General features: G+C 38.1%; 2 protein-coding genes across 19 annotated transcripts in view; both read left to right on the plus strand.

Annotated features, from left to right (window-relative positions):
- The window catches only part of LOC131316921 (probable LRR receptor-like serine/threonine-protein kinase At1g07650), a 137,499-nt gene that overhangs the window by 111,570 nt on the left and 10,530 nt on the right, over positions 1-15,399 (plus strand). For 2 of the 18 annotated variants that reach the window (XM_058346457.1, XM_058346470.1), the window contains exons 28-29: positions 10,459-10,536; positions 10,625-10,693. The exons of 11 other annotated variants lie outside the window; for them this stretch is intronic. In XM_058346457.1, the coding sequence (XP_058202440.1) occupies positions 10,459-10,536; positions 10,625-10,693 (147 nt within the window). Of the gene's footprint in view, positions 1-8,060; positions 8,130-8,217; positions 8,290-9,777; positions 9,850-9,944; positions 10,020-10,106; positions 10,176-10,261; positions 10,334-10,458; positions 10,537-10,624; positions 10,694-15,399 lie in introns of all 18 variants that reach the window. 5 more of the 18 variants (XM_058346459.1, XM_058346461.1, XM_058346471.1 and 2 more) reach the window with 5 other exon arrangements.
- On the plus strand, positions 4,744-8,128 carry LOC131316925 (probable LRR receptor-like serine/threonine-protein kinase At1g07650). The gene is made up of 3 exons (XM_058346485.1): positions 4,744-5,004; positions 5,459-5,627; positions 7,894-8,128. The coding sequence occupies exons 1-3, from the start codon at positions 4,833-4,835 to the stop codon at positions 7,997-7,999; spliced, it is 447 nt and encodes a 148-aa protein (XP_058202468.1). The 5' UTR covers positions 4,744-4,832; the 3' UTR covers positions 8,000-8,128.

Raw genomic sequence — 15,399 nt, forward strand, 5'->3', positions numbered from 1 at the left:
TCTTACTGGGATTAGAGCTACAAAAAATTTGATAAGTAGATTGGATTGGAGCTAAATTTGTGTTCCCCTTATTTGTAAAAGCAAATTTTCATAGGAATAGAGTTGAATTTGATGGGATCAATATTCAGTAAAATAGCTGATTTAGTCTGCCGCAAATATCAGAGAAATGCCTAGGTACGGCTGATTTTATTTTTTTTTATCATAAACCTCAAGAGAGAGCTATGATAATTTTAGCAAATATTTTCTGGTCGAAGATTTAAGAGATGAATTTTTTTTTCCTTAGTCTTATCCCAGATGATAGTTGTGTGGTGGGATTAAAAATGTTACTAGAAGAATTTATAGTAATAGTCTGAGGCCATGCTACTAAGTTTGCTTTTTCGAAGAGCTTATAATAGCCCAAAGAATTGTACAGGTAAACGTTTTGGGAGTGTCATGGGCACGGGCAAAATTTAGATCTTATCGATGCAATATTGTTTTTGAAAGTTTATTTTCAATCGAATCCAGAAGGTCTAATTGTCCAAATTACATTGGTCAGGGGGGACATAGCTGGGGCTTGGGGCAAATCACCGGCATTAGCTTTGTATGTCAGCCAATGTGTACAAGAAAAGCGCTCCAATGCAACATTGGCTTTGTATGCTATTAATCCGACATTGTATTCACATTATTTGAATCATCGTTGATAGTGCCGTAGGCACGGACAATTCGCTAGTGAATATAAATAGGGAGATAGAAATCCTAAACAACTTAGGGCTGAGAATCAAACCCTAATCACAGAAAATACAAAAATTACCAAAAATGAAAATTTCTACTTCAACTAGAAAATCAAATGCTAGGAAGAAATATATGGTTACCAAAACAAGTGGCAACTAAAACATAATTTCCTATCAAAAGTTATTAGCGATCTAAATATTACTATAAACGACAAAAAAGGCCTTTTTTGGAAGGCTAAATAGTATCGAACGGCCGAAAAGCAATGTTGATATGGAAAATGAGTATTGATCAGTGGGTTGTTCCGCTTCAACCCTACAGTCCACAGGTCATTCTGCCACTGTCGCTCCGCCTCTAGTTTGGTTTGGGCTGTGATCGGTCCAGTCGCTCAAGGAACGTGGACGCGATACCGCTCTACATCAATCTCACAGTTCGATTCGGTTAATTCACGATTTCATAATGAAAATCCGTGGATTAAACCGCGAATCACAATTTTCTAATTTTTGAATTTGCATCCGGACCATTGATCCACGGGTCCGATCCGAAATGTTAGAAAAAATTTCCCAATCCATAATCAGTCAATAAAACCCTGTACAAAGCTAGTAGCTGCATAATTCTCACACAGCACATACTCCAAGTATCACTAATCAAATCGTAGCCGTACAACGTATAATATTTTAACAAATCGTTCGCAATAAGCAATAAATTTTGCATCACGTCTACAACCTTTTTTCCCCGGTAAATATCACGTCTACAACTTATTGGTTAGTGAAAACAACTTGATATTTTTCGGCAACTCTCTCTCTCTCTCTCAACAACTTTAAAATTTTTAACAACTTATTGGTTAGTGGAAATAACTTAACATCTTTCAACAGCTTATTGGTTATTGAAAACAACTTGACATCTTTTAACAACAACAAGTGATCCTTAAGCACTTAATCACTACCGCAAACACCCCCAAATCACATACTCTATTTGTTCTCTGCTCCGCTCTCAATTCTCGCTTTGTATTCGTACTCACAATATTCACGATTTAAATAGTTTGAGATGTTTTTAAAAGTCGCTCTTAAGCTCGCACGCATGTGCATGCTAATTATGTGACTTAGGTTAGGTCCTACGTCAACCGTTGGCCAAACGATGAATGGAGCCTTTATTGATGATCTTCGATTGTCTCGGTACTATTAAGAGGCATTTTCACTAAAAAAAAATATGGACTACAAGTCATTGCATTTTGTCACCTTGTTTATACTATTCCACATCGTCTTATTCCTCTTCATTTTTCCCTTTCATCTACCTATATACTATCTGCAATTTATAGATCAAAGGAAATAATTTGACAATAACTTATCAGTCTGAGGAAACGCCCGTACTTACCTAGCAACTATAGCGCCCTGTTTGGATGGAGGAGATGAAGGGGGATATGTGAGCCCCCCTGATTTGTACTCCGGGTGTCGACCAAATCCAGTGTTTGGTTCAGATTTTTGGAAGGTGGAGATAAATACTGTAGAGGTTTCATGTCCGGCTGAAGCTGGATTTGTGAAGGGGAGCTCAAACCCCGTCGTTGGCAAATCCGGGAGGTTTTGAGACGGTTTTACCTCTCCAAATCCCCCTTTAGTTTATCTATTCTCATCTCATTTAACAGAGAGATAGAAGACAGACAGAGAGATCGAAGACAGAGGAGAGGTGAAGGAGTGGTACCTCGAAGAGAACATCGGCGTCGGAGAAGAAGGAGGTTGACGATCGTCGGCGTTGGAGTAATCGGACCAGGAGTGGGCGAGGACCGTGCGACCCTGGCTGGGTTTTGTCAAGTGGAGGCTGGAGGAAGGGGTTGGGGGGAGTGAGGGAGGCGGAGGCGGAGGCGGTGGTAGTGGATCTGTGGGTGGGGGGTTTTATTTTGGGAAATGGGGAGTGGCAGTAATCTGTGTATATCTACACCCCTTTACATATACACATGTAATTTTTTCTTCTAATGCATGCTGATTTTCCCATTTTTTCACTTACTAATTACTACATTTGTAATTTTTCGGGTAAAAAATATGATTTCAACATTTTGTAGTTTTCATTAAAAAAACATTTTGTATTCTAAAATGAAATTATTTTTTTCTAATATTAAAGATAAATATCAATTATTCTAATTAGTATAAAATAAACCAATCTTGACTTATTGAGCATTAAAAAATCAAAGTGGGGGCAATTAAGTCATTCAACATCTAATTCCATCATATCCACCTTTCATATTCTCCTTCTCAAAAAACTATCAAAACATCTCATTACAAATCCACCCTTCTTAAGAGGTGGGGCCATCCTCCTTAACATATCACCCCTTATTACTTATCCACCATCAAATCCACCCTCATTTTATATCCACCCAAAATAAATCCTCCATCCAAATGGGCGTAGCAGTTGACGATTCGAAGTTAAGTCAAGCATCCACATCTGTGCTGCAGAATCCAAGAAGCACCCTAGTCAAGTAAATCTCCTTTCCATCAATGACAGGGCTACTTTTGGCCGTATGGGGGCTACAATTCCGCGTTGAGACAGGGTTTTTTTTTTAATTTTAATTTTTTATTAGTTATTCTTTTTACTATTTGTTAAGGGTTATATTTTGTATGGGTATTATCTAGACATTTTAAATGCTTAAGAATACGTTCATTTTGAGTTCCAAAATCTAATTTCTCTCTTTGCTCATGGTCTTTCATAAGTTTTTTTCTTCAATTATTAATATCATTTCTTTTTTTATTTTTCTCTACTGATTATCCAAAAAACCTCCTTCAAAATCTAAACCAAACAAACTGTTAAATTTCCGAACCTTAAAATTTCAAAACCTTAATTGGTGTTCATAGCCCAACCCCGCGTTTACAAAATCCTGACGTGGTTCCTGCTTTACATCCAGTCCACTCTTTTGAATTTCTAAAAGTGCATCAAAATAACAAGTGAGTCGCTGATCGGTTAGAAACCGGCCCCTCCTTATCTCCTCCATGCATTGTAGGACATGTTTTTTTTTTTTTTTAACAAGTCATTGTAAAGTACAATTCCAGTCCAGTTAAGATAAGTAACTAGGGCCAATTAATTAAGGGGAGTGATTTTATCACTCTCCTTTTTGTTAATATCACTTTTTTTTATATCTTGATTAGATGATTTGTTTTGTGAGAGAAGATGAGTGGCATTAACAAAAAGAGAAGTGGCAAAATCAATTCCCTTACTTAATTAAACTGATGAGTCACTTTCTAAAATGTCGTGGACCGATTAATGATTTTTTTTTTTTTTATCCGACCGATTAATGATTGGTCCCTATTTTTGGACCTTCTAAAAAAAATTACATGTGAAGCCCATATTGAGGGTCTATTCCACAAATAATTGAGGGGACACACCAAGCCTGGCCCGCCGGGGGAATCAGAAAATCCACTCAAGATTTTGTTATTCAATCAAGCATTTAACACGGCATTCAATCAAGCATTTAACACGGCATGCAAGCGCTTGCCGTGTTAATCGAGGTGGCCCCTGTTACTTTTGGCGTATGACCCGAACCTAGGGTTCTGTAGTGCGGTAAACGCACTTTAAGTTATAGTGCATCTCATAAAGTTAAGATGGACATAAAAATTTTGCATGGTATTAGAGAAGAGCACATTCTTTTCCATATTTTGAAAAAAAAAATTACAATTCACACCTCTCAATGGTAGACCAAAAAAAAAGAGGCTACACATGACAGACCTCAAAAGCGACTGCATGTGAGGGAAATGTTAAGGATATGTAGTCTCACATTGTTTGGGAGTGGAATATGTGATCACTTAATAACATTTGGAATCTCTCCACTTATTGTCAATTGCTTTTGAGATGTATATAAAGATTCCACACTCAATGAATACGTTCCAAAAAAAATGCATTGAAAAAATTATTTTTACATATAAATTAAATTCTTTCGAGTATTGTTAGCATTGGATCACTCATGTGGAATTAAAATTAATGAAAGTCCAATTAAATTTGGGCCCGCACCAAGGCGTGATAAAGACCAGTTTGGCCATGGCCCCTTCTAAAGTCTTTGGCTCAGTGTGATAAAACGGACAGGCAAATGAATGGGAACCATGGCCTTATAAAGACCAGTTGGTCCACTCTAGTTTGTATGTATGGTTTGTTTGAGAATGCCGTTACGATTCGAATATATACCGGGAAGAATGGTGACCGTGTCTGAATATCCAAAAGCAATGAGGTCTGTTCTACTTGTAATGTTGTTCATACTACTATGCTCTGGAGCAGGTGAAACACAAGGACAAACTAGACGTATTACCGACGATGAAAGTAAGAGGCCTCTTCTACGACTTTGGTTTATTCATTTTCGTTAACGAAATTTTTCCGGGTAAGAGTTAAAATTTTCTCCCGAAAAAGTTCCATTAAAATCTGAACGGTCCATAACACTTTTGGACGGTTGCGATTGGTTGTTGCTGTAAAGAATTGTTTCTCTCTAGTTTTATACAAGTGAAACATGATTTTATATAGCCCTATACATGTTTGTGTTAAGATGTCCAGTGATACTTTATGCTCTGTACATGTTCTTGCAACACTCGGGGTGAGTTCTGCGTGCCCGTTGTCACCCCATTGTGTGCTATTGATCGGTACCAATTGCATGGTTCATTATATATATATATATATATATATATATATATATATAGAGAGAGAGAGAGAGAGAGAGCTTTTTCTCCGTGTCATGTCTTGTCTAAATACTCAAAAGGCCACCATCATTCGATTTCTACAGTAGCAGCTCTTGGTGAAATTGCTGAACAATTGGGTAAAAAGGACTGGAATTTGAGTTTGAACGAATGTGATGAAAATGGGAATTGGCTTCCACCAGTGAAGTACGGCTTGACGTATGAAAGTAAAGTCAACTGCAACTGCCTTCGTGATCGATGTCACATTAGCGCCATGTATGCTTCCTTTCTTCACAAATGTTAGGGTACATGAAAAGAAAATATGAAACGGTTTAGAAAATTGGAATAAACGGTTCAGATTTATGATGTGAATCTAAATCGTTCATCACACTTTCATGAACTATTTCGTGTTTTCTCGTCACCATTTCATGCTTTCTCGTCATGTACTGTGCTATCCCTCTCCCTTCTTTCCATGTTCTTCAAAATTCATAGTATATTTGCCTATTGCTCACTTAACAAGTGAAACTCTATTTTTTGTAGAGTGCTGCTATATATACCGACCGGCCGAGGAGGAAAATCGTACCGATAGCCGCGCCGGGCCGTCTCCGGCCACCAAACGGCCGATCTGAGCCGTCCAAAAATTTTAAAAAAAAAAAACCGAGGGACCTAGCGCGAGAATCAACGGCATCCGAGTATATACACGAAAAAGGAGTGCTCGGATCAAGCACCTTACACACCTCGGATGCCGTTGATTCCCACGCAAGGGTCCCTCGGTTTTTTTTTTAGAATTTTTGGACGGCTTGGATCGGCTGTCTGGTGGCCGAAGACGGCCCAACGCAACCATCGGTACGATTTCCCTCCCAGCCGGTCGGTACCTATATCTTTAGCGATTTTTCGTATGAGCATTTAATGCTACGTACACTCCTATCGACCACTTTTTTCTCACATATGTGTCAGCCCCACACATATGTGAGAAATGAGTGGTCGCACGGTAGGAGTGTACCTAGACGTATTGTTTCCGTATATAATAGAAAGCTTCATATATCAACTGTGTTATCCGAAATTTAAACGACACATAAAAGCGACATTCTTTTCTATTGGCGAAAGTCGCTATCTTTGAATACTAGAATAGTTTGATTAACATATCAGAAGAGGAATTGAACTCCTGACCTCCATTCTCCTAGCACCTAAGTGCACACCAAATGCCGTTGGTCCAAAATTCTCTTGACGATACCCTAGAGCGATGTGTTGACATTTCTGCATCACCTTTCTTGTTAGCCACCAAAATGACAAGTTTTCAGTTTTTAGTGCTAATTTGGCCTACCGCAAAGTACCTTTAGTGCGCTTATCTTTTTTTATATGTTGTTTTATAAAAAAAAAAAGGAGAACAAGGACACGACACGCCACTCTCTGGATATGAGTCGAACGTACACCTAAATACATGTCAATTTTTTTTTTATTAAATTTGTTTTAATGGGACACACTGTGGAGTCGTGGACCCTCTAGGACAAGTATGGACACTCTTGGGACACACGAAGAACTCGTTATGAGATTAAAATGTAATGTTTAAAACTTGGTCCAAAGATCAAATTTTCAATTGATGGTTAGTTCTTGAATATATACTAAATACTTACACAGTGACCGGTGATTTGTGTATTCATAATGCTAATACTTTTTGTTGGTTTTATGTTCATTTGATTAGAAATGATGTTTTTATATGTTATATAAACTCATAAAATATCTTTGATGTTTTTATCTGAAAATGTGATGTATTCTCTTGTCCGTGTCTGTATCCGTGCATCTTAGTGGGTATCATCATCCGCCCAACTCACCAATCCACAAGTAACTAGAGGGGTACCATAATCCACCCTACTCACCAATCCACAAGTAGCTAGGTATCTCCCGTGGGGTAATATATAGGTTACGTGCATAACGAGGCCTCAACAATTGAGGAGGGATGAAGCCTCTGTAGTCTATGTAGCCTAGCAGGCTGTGATAGCATCAGAGGTGGTTGAGGTCCATTCGAAATCCAAGGGGAAGTTGAAATGCACTCTACATGGTTGAAAATTAAGGACGTTCCTAACTGACATGTCATGAACTTGACATCGACTCTTGACTTTTTGTTAACTTTTTTGGTGAAGTATTAGGTGGAAAAATAAGGTGGCTTCCAAATGAATTTCAACCCTACATGAGACAGACTGCTGGTATAAAGGTGTTTACGACATCCAGCAGTTCTGAACATTTACCTCTTGGTGTGAACTGTGAACTGATTAGTTGCGTTTTTTCTAAATTTTTTTCCCCTTATTGTAATTATGTGCATCAGCATTTCTAAACTTTCGCACGGAGATTTCTTTTTATGCTAAAGAGTCTATGGATTTCTAATTAAACAGTGAACTATGGAATGCTGGAAGATTGTCTGCTTCTCATCACTGATAGTGAATTAAAACATTGAGATTAAATAAGTGTTTAGAAAAGCAAAAGTTCCCTTCGACCAATAACTGATTTACTGGATCTAATACGTGTTTATGTTTTTCTGCAACAGAAATTTGAGAGGGCAGGATCTTCCTGGTGTCCTACCAAAGTCAATAGCGAAGTTACCCAACCTAATATATATGTGGGAATGCTTCCAATTAGCTAAATTTACATAATTTTCCATGTCTGTTGATTTTTACCTGGTCATTGCGTTGAGAGTTTTGTCAATTGTTTCAGTGATCTCAAATACAACTTTCTCAGTGGTTCTATTCCTCCTGAATGGAATTCTACCAAGTTGAAATATTTGTAAGTCATATATGCATTTCCTTTTTACGGTAGCTGGTCAATTGTAATATCTTCTATTTCGTTAATAAGCAGAGTGAAACTGCTGTAGGGATTTGAGTGTGAACCGCTTATCAGGAACAATCCCAAAGTGCTTGGGAAGGATGACCAGTCTCACCAATCTGTACTCTCTCTCTCTCTCTCTCTCTCTCTCTCTCTCTCTCTCTCTCTCTCTCTCTCTCTCTCTCTCTCTCTCTCTCTCTCTCTCTCTCTCTCTCTCTCTCTCCATATATAGGGAAAGTTTCAAATGAGGAAGGTCCGTATTTTAACTAAAATGAGGACCACCTCATTTGAAACAGACTATATACACACACACACACACACAAAACTTCAAGTAAGGGCGTTCTTACCGTATTAAGTTAAGAAAGTCTTTTTCCCGACCAATTTGTGATAATCCGAGCCACTAAATATGTTCAGAACGTAATTTTAAGGGTAATTGCGAGAAATCAGCAAAAAGAAAAGGCTTGATCCGAGCAGTTTTTGTTTATATTTTATTGAACGATTCAAATAAAAACTACTCAAATTAAGCCATTTCCGGTCATTTTTTTTGCTAATTTCTTATGTGTACCCTTAAAATCACGTTTTGAACACATTGACCGGCTCAGATCATCAAAATTTGATCAAAAAATATGAGAAAATGGGACGTCCGCATTTTATTTAAAATGAGGATGCCCTTACCTGAATGGGACTCATATATATATATATACACACACACAGTCAGGATGAGGTCAGGAGGTGTGGACCGGAACTCTGGTCTGCACCTCCCCATTTCTCACATTTTCCGATTGAATTTCGATGATTCGAGCCGCTCAATGTGTTCAGAACGTGATTTTAAGGGTACCCGCGAGAAATCAGCAAAAAAAATGACCGGGAAGAGCTTGATCCTTCAGAAAAAAACTGCTCAGATCAAGCCCTTCCCGGTCATTTTTTTTGCTAATTTCACGCGGGCACCCTTAAAATCACGTTCTGAACACATTGAGCGGCTTGGATCATCGAAATTCAATCGGAAAAAGGGAGGTGCGGACTGTAAGGGTGTGGACTTGATCCGGACTATATATATATATATATATATATATATATATATATATATATATATATGTGTGTGTGTGTGTGTGTGTGTGTGTGTGTCAGTCCCGATCAAGTCCACACCTTTTCCCGTCCACACGTCTCATTTTCTAATCAAATTTTGATGATTCGAGCCGCTTAATGTGATCAAAACGTGATTTTAAGGGTACCCGTAAGAAATCGGCAAAAAAAATAATCGGGGAAGGGCTTGATCCTAACAATTTTTTATTGAACGGTATAATAAAAAACTGCTCAAATCAAGCCCTTTCCGGTGTTTTTTTTTTCAATTTCTCGCGGATATCTTTAAAATCATGTTCTGAACACATTGAGCGGCTCAAATCATCGAAATTCGATCGAGAAAGGGGAGGTGCGGACCGGAATCAGGTTAGGGATGTTGACCGGAATCATATATGTGTGTGTGTGATATATCTGTGTTTGGTGTGGGTGTGATGCATTTGTGTATCTACTTCCGAAAGTAGCAAAAAAGAATTGACATGTTGCATGGATAAAAATGTACTATAATTTTGAAGGAAGTTGTTATTTTCAGGAGCTTAGAAAGCAACATGTTTAATGGAACTGTTCCTACAGAGCTAGGGAATCTTGTCAACCTACAGTATTTGTCAGTTATCTTATTCACATTTCTCTATCGAACTCTCGATTTCCAACAAACTGTATAGTTATTACTTTGGTTTTGACCCCCTGCGGGTTTTGCAGCAATCTTAATTCTAACAATCTCACTGGGGAACTGCCAAATGAATTATTAAACAACCTAATAAATTTGCGGGAAGTGTAAGTTCATTTATTGGCCATTAAATAACATGCCCTAGTCTTCAACAGTTTGTCTTTTCTTTGTTTTTTACTCTTGGCTTGATGCAGTAGGTTGAGCAGTAACAACTTCACAGGAAAGCTACCGAGTTTCCAAAGTTGGAAACAACTTCGAATATTGTAAGTGTTCCTTCCTATTAAGCACACTCCAGGAAATATTTCTGAAGTTGATCAATTTTAGTTAGTCTTCTTTATTGTCACCGCAGAGAACTTGAAGCAAGTGGTTTTGAAGGGCCAATACCTCGTAACATTTCTCTCTTGCATAATTTAACTGAACTGTAAGTTCAGCCTTTTCGGGTCATATATACTTCTAGGAATAAATAATTCGATTAACTCAAAATTGAAGCCTTTAAACCAAGGAAAATATCTCTGAAAGCACGCTATTGTTTATTGGATCTCTAAGCATAAGGATTACAGACTTGAATGGAGGAGTGGCTTCAGATTTTCCACCGTTGAAAGACATGACAGAAATGAAAAAACTGTGAGTCATAACAACAATTGTAAAAATGGTCTCAAGTATGCTACTCTTGAACTCACCATCAACATCACTTGCACGAATTGTTTTGTAGGATGCTGAGGAGCTGTAATATATCCGGTTCAATACCTGTCTATCTAGGAAATTTGCCTTTAACAAAACTGTAAGTCTTCTACTAGCTCCTCATTTTTATTGAGAAATACCAATCCTGCCTAATAATTTTTAATTCCAGGGAAGCCTAAGAAAATTTAGATTCTAACTGAAATGACTCGCGAATTAATAATTTAAATGACTCACAAACTTGGAAATCCAAAATAGATGTCATGCGTCTTAACTGGTGGAACTAACCACAAGAATCAAGTGGACGATCTGAGGTTCGAATGTGTGGGTCGCGACTTTGTGTGTGTAATGCCATAGGTGAGGTCTGTAACCAATAAACAATGTAGCATTTATATGAGTGAATGAAACAAAAAGTTAACACTTGTTGACTATGAAGCACCGACACCTCTAGAGGTCGAAGTATCGCAGTGTCGGGACACGGGGACACGGCGGAGACACACGGGGACACGTATGGGACACCCCACGTGACGTGTCCCATAATTTAATTTAATTTTTTTACGGGGACACGGTTGGGGACACGGGGGGACACGACTGGGGACACAGGAGAGACACTGATGGGGACACGGCAGAGGCCAAATTGTAATTTTTTTTAAAAATTTTGTGGGCCAAACTGTATTTTTAAAAAAAAATTGGGGGTCAAACTATAATTTTTCAAAAAACTTTGGTGCCAAATTGTAATTTTTTAAAAATTTATGGGTGTCAAACTAAAATTATTTATTTATTTATATAAATATACACGTGGCGTGTCCCCCGCCGTGTCCGTGTCCTTATTTTTTTAGAATTTTCGTGTCTCTGTGTCTGTGTCGGTATCCGTATCCGTGCATCATAGCTTGTTGAAATCCTAGTTGTGATCGAATTGGTAGCACCACATTTGAATCCTAAAGAGTAAGACCACATCACCACACAACTATAGGAATCAATTTATAAGCTCCCACATATGTATTGGCGGTGCAACGTAAATGTTTTTCCTCAGTTAGGTAATTCTTTTTTTTTTTTTTCCTTCCTTCTTTCTTTTTCCCGCTTTCATTGGATGCTTCTCTATAACGAGTATTGTAGCCATCTTTATTTTTTGTCTCTTCCAATTACATGTCAAGTGGTAGCTCTCCCTTTGCTCTGGACCTCTGGTACATTTTCATGTTGTCTAGTACAAGGGTAGAACCATATATAGAAATGGATTTTGTAGGATACCAACGTCAGTATATTGGAAGCTAATCACATTTTAGTGTGCCACATTTTAGGAGAAGACAACAAACTCGAAAAGATTGTAATGAATCATTAAATGTTACAACAGCTTAGACAATGACGGCAAAGGAAAGGACATAATAGAGGTACTACTTTTGAGTGCAAGAATAACCAAGAAATACGCATCTAATGGACCGGGATCAAGTTTGTCTCCGCTGGGGTTAATGGCTTAAACATATCTTGTGCACCAAGAAACCATAGGAGGTAGAGAGTAAAGGGGATGAGTAGGGAACAACACAACATAAGCAACTTGACCTTGTAGGATTGTAGAAGTCAAATGGTCCACAAGGTAACCTGCAATAGGAACTGCATCACCCCAAAAGGATTTAGGTACCTGCATCTAAAATAAGAGAGCCAATATACTCAAAATCGCCAGGAGCTAGTCAGGGCAAAAAAAGGGGCAACTAGAGAAAAATTTTAACCCAAGATGTTCTAAAAACTACGAAATATAGCACATGTGCTATTCGCCGCCTAGCTAGTTAATTGAAGACTAATTGCTAATTAATATGAAAGTGTCTAATCATCAGTAGACCCTAAAATCTAGGCATTAGGGGTCCATAAGTGCTTGGTGCCGTCTAGGCCGACTTTTAGATCACTTAAAAGAGCATGTGTGACCTCTAAGAGATGTAATGCTCATTTTAGTAATAGTACTAATGAATAATAATAGACAACACACTACCAAAAATATTCACAAAAATTTGTTGCTTGGTCTTGGGTAGAACTCAACCCCAAAAGCTAGCTATAGGAATGAGAGTGCCTCACACTTATTCCTTTGGTAGCTAGGCAATGTGGGATTTCGCTTTACAGCCTTCCTCACACGCAATGTGCCCACTTGGCAGCACTTGCCGCTTGCAGAGACACAACCCCTACCATAGTTGGCAAAGGCGTGCCTAGGCTCGAGGCACAGGTCTAACACCTTGCATGAGCCAAGGCGAAGCTACTTCAAAGAAGCAAATCCAAGGCGTGCCTAGGTGAGAAAGGCGGGCAAGGCAAGAAAAAGGCGTGTCTTCCTCACTTTTAACCACAGCCGTAGATCAACTCTAGGTTTAAGTTATTTCCCTCACTCTTTCATTTCTCATCAGTCGATCTCTCCAGTCGATTTCACTTGATCGACTTCTCTTTTGATGTCTCAGTCATCTCAGTCAACCTCTCTTATCCCTCATCTCATCTGATCTCTTAGTCGACTTTCTCTCTCTAATCAATCTTCAAAAGTCTTCATTATTCAAGGTATTCTCCCCTCTCGGCCTCTCTCTCTCTCTCTCTCTCTCTCTCTCTCTCTCTCTCTCTCTCTCTCTCTCTCTCTCTCTCTCTCTCTCTCTCTCTCCACGTATATGTATATATGTGTGTGTGTGTGTGTGTGAAGAGACCTAGGTTGGATATGGTAGTGTAAAACTCTTAGTGTTTGTTATTTGAAGTATTGGTGTATGCTATTTTTCCTACTCCCTTCGTTCCAAATTGTTGGTCATGTTTCATGTTTTGTATCACTCAAACAATTGTCTATATGTCGACATCTATAATATTTTTTATGATTTCGAAAATTTTGTTTAACAAAATTAATTTAGATCCATCATACAAGATCCATAATTGATATAAAAAATATATCATAAATTAAAGTGTGTAACTAATTTTTTGAAAGGTTCCAAATAGTTAACATGAGCAATAATTAGGTGCCCTCGCTTCAAAAAGGCGTGTGCCCACCTTGGCCCCAACTGGAAATTGTGCCTCGATGCGCTTCTTGCCCTTGACAACTATGCTCCCTACCAATATGTGGTATCTAGCTCGAGATGAGTTTTGTTCACCCTTCACTTATGAGGTTGAACATTACCCTCCTTCCTATTGGTTGAAATGATGTAGATCCCACCACAAAGTAATATTATGCTTACCAAAAAGTATATTGCATGGTAAGCATGACATCACTTTGTGGTGGGATCCACACCCAGTGCCGGCTCATACGTTTTGGAGGCCGAAAGCGAACCTATTAAATGAGGCCTATCAATATTTTCCATACAAAAGTTTGGTCTAGAAAGAGTCTCATGAAAATAAAAATAAAACCATTACAAAATAAAAGCATATAATTATCCCAAAAAAATGCAACTTAATACCTCAAAATCCATCATTTGAAAATTAGTCTTCTCGCACTTTTTGCTGAAAACATACTAATTCCACCGTTGGGCCTATTTTGTGGCTTCTAAATTTCAATTGGGGCTATTTTGTGTAATAGTGCAAAAAAATTTTGGGGCCATATATATATATATATATATGAGTTCTAGGATTTTTGGGGCCCTCATTTTAAACTTTTTTTGGGGGCCCAAAGCCTTTGCTTCTCCTGCCTCTCCCTTTAACCGACCCTGCCCATACCATTTCAACTAATAAGAAGGAGGGTAATGTTCACCCTCTTTTTGCACTCAGCTCGAGTTATGATACCTTGTTACATTAATGGTAATCCTAAAAGCTTGATATACATTGTCAAAACCCATATCCTAAAAGCTTAAGCTTTTGGATTACTCAGAGCTCAGGTTGAGAGATGTCTTGAGTTCAAGTCTCTCTCCGTTTGCATTTGTTCCTCAGATGCATTCTGCTTCTCCCATTCGCATTCTGTTTAACTCTATCTATGAAAATTTGCATCTCCACGTGTAAGGTAGGGTTCCATTTGAGAAAGAGTGTTGAATTTATAGCTTGATAACATTGTTGGCTCCATTTCCCAAAGCTTAAGTTTTGGGACTACTGGTAAGTTATATTTTCATATAAAAGACTTAGAAACATAGTACAACTCAAAGTGCTCTTTCGTATGATAAATATAAGTAACCCTTGAGTACTCATCAACAAAAACAACAGAACTCCGAAAACCAAAGTGTAACAGAACAATGTGAGAGAGCAATTTAAGGATTTGGTGGTTCCATGGGAAGGTTTCTAGAAAATAGTACAAAAACCGACAATATGTGTAGTTTAACCATGACCTAAGGTGTCGCAAGAAATTTCCCCCAGAGAATGACAAACTGAAAAGATGACAAAAATACCAGTTTGAGAGTGATTTTTGCACTTCCCAAATTGTTAACTTTGGAGAGTGCAAAAATCAATATAGAGTTGATTTTCACATTCCCCTTGGAAGTGTAATTAACAAAATTATTATGATTAGGAAGATACCAGATGAATGGAGAAGGAGCACCTTAATACCTATTTATAAGAATAAAGGGGATATTCAAAGCTGCAACAACTATAGAGGTATTAAGTTTATGAGTCATACAATGAAATTGTGGGAAAGAGTTATTGAGCATTGTTTAAGGATGGTGACTACGGTCTCAAAGAAACAATTTGGGTTCATGCCTAGAAAATCTACCGTGGAAGCTATCTATCTATTAAGGAGATTGGTGGAAAAACATAGAGCAAAGAAAAAGGATCTACATATGATTTTCATAGACTTAAAAAAGGCTTACAATATGGTGCCTAGAGGCTAGAGACATCATATGGTGGATTCCTGAGAGTAAGGGAGTGACCAAAGGGTATATC

Source organism: Rhododendron vialii, chromosome 2a (assembly GCF_030253575.1).
Source record: "Rhododendron vialii isolate Sample 1 chromosome 2a, ASM3025357v1".
NCBI classification, from domain to species: Eukaryota; Viridiplantae; Streptophyta; class Magnoliopsida; order Ericales; family Ericaceae; genus Rhododendron; species Rhododendron vialii.

Excerpts from the sequence above, each read along its gene's own strand:
- LOC131316925 (XM_058346485.1), top strand. The coding sequence starts at position 4,833 with ATGGTTTGTTTGAGAATGCCGTTACGATTCGAATATATACCGGGAAGA. Across the intron at positions 5,005-5,458 it reads ACGTATTACCGACGATGAAA|TAGCAGCTCTTGGTGAAATT; the intron begins GTAAGAGGCCTC and ends CGATTTCTACAG. Across the intron at positions 5,628-7,893 it reads CGATGTCACATTAGCGCCAT|AAATTTGAGAGGGCAGGATC; the intron begins GTATGCTTCCTT and ends TTTCTGCAACAG.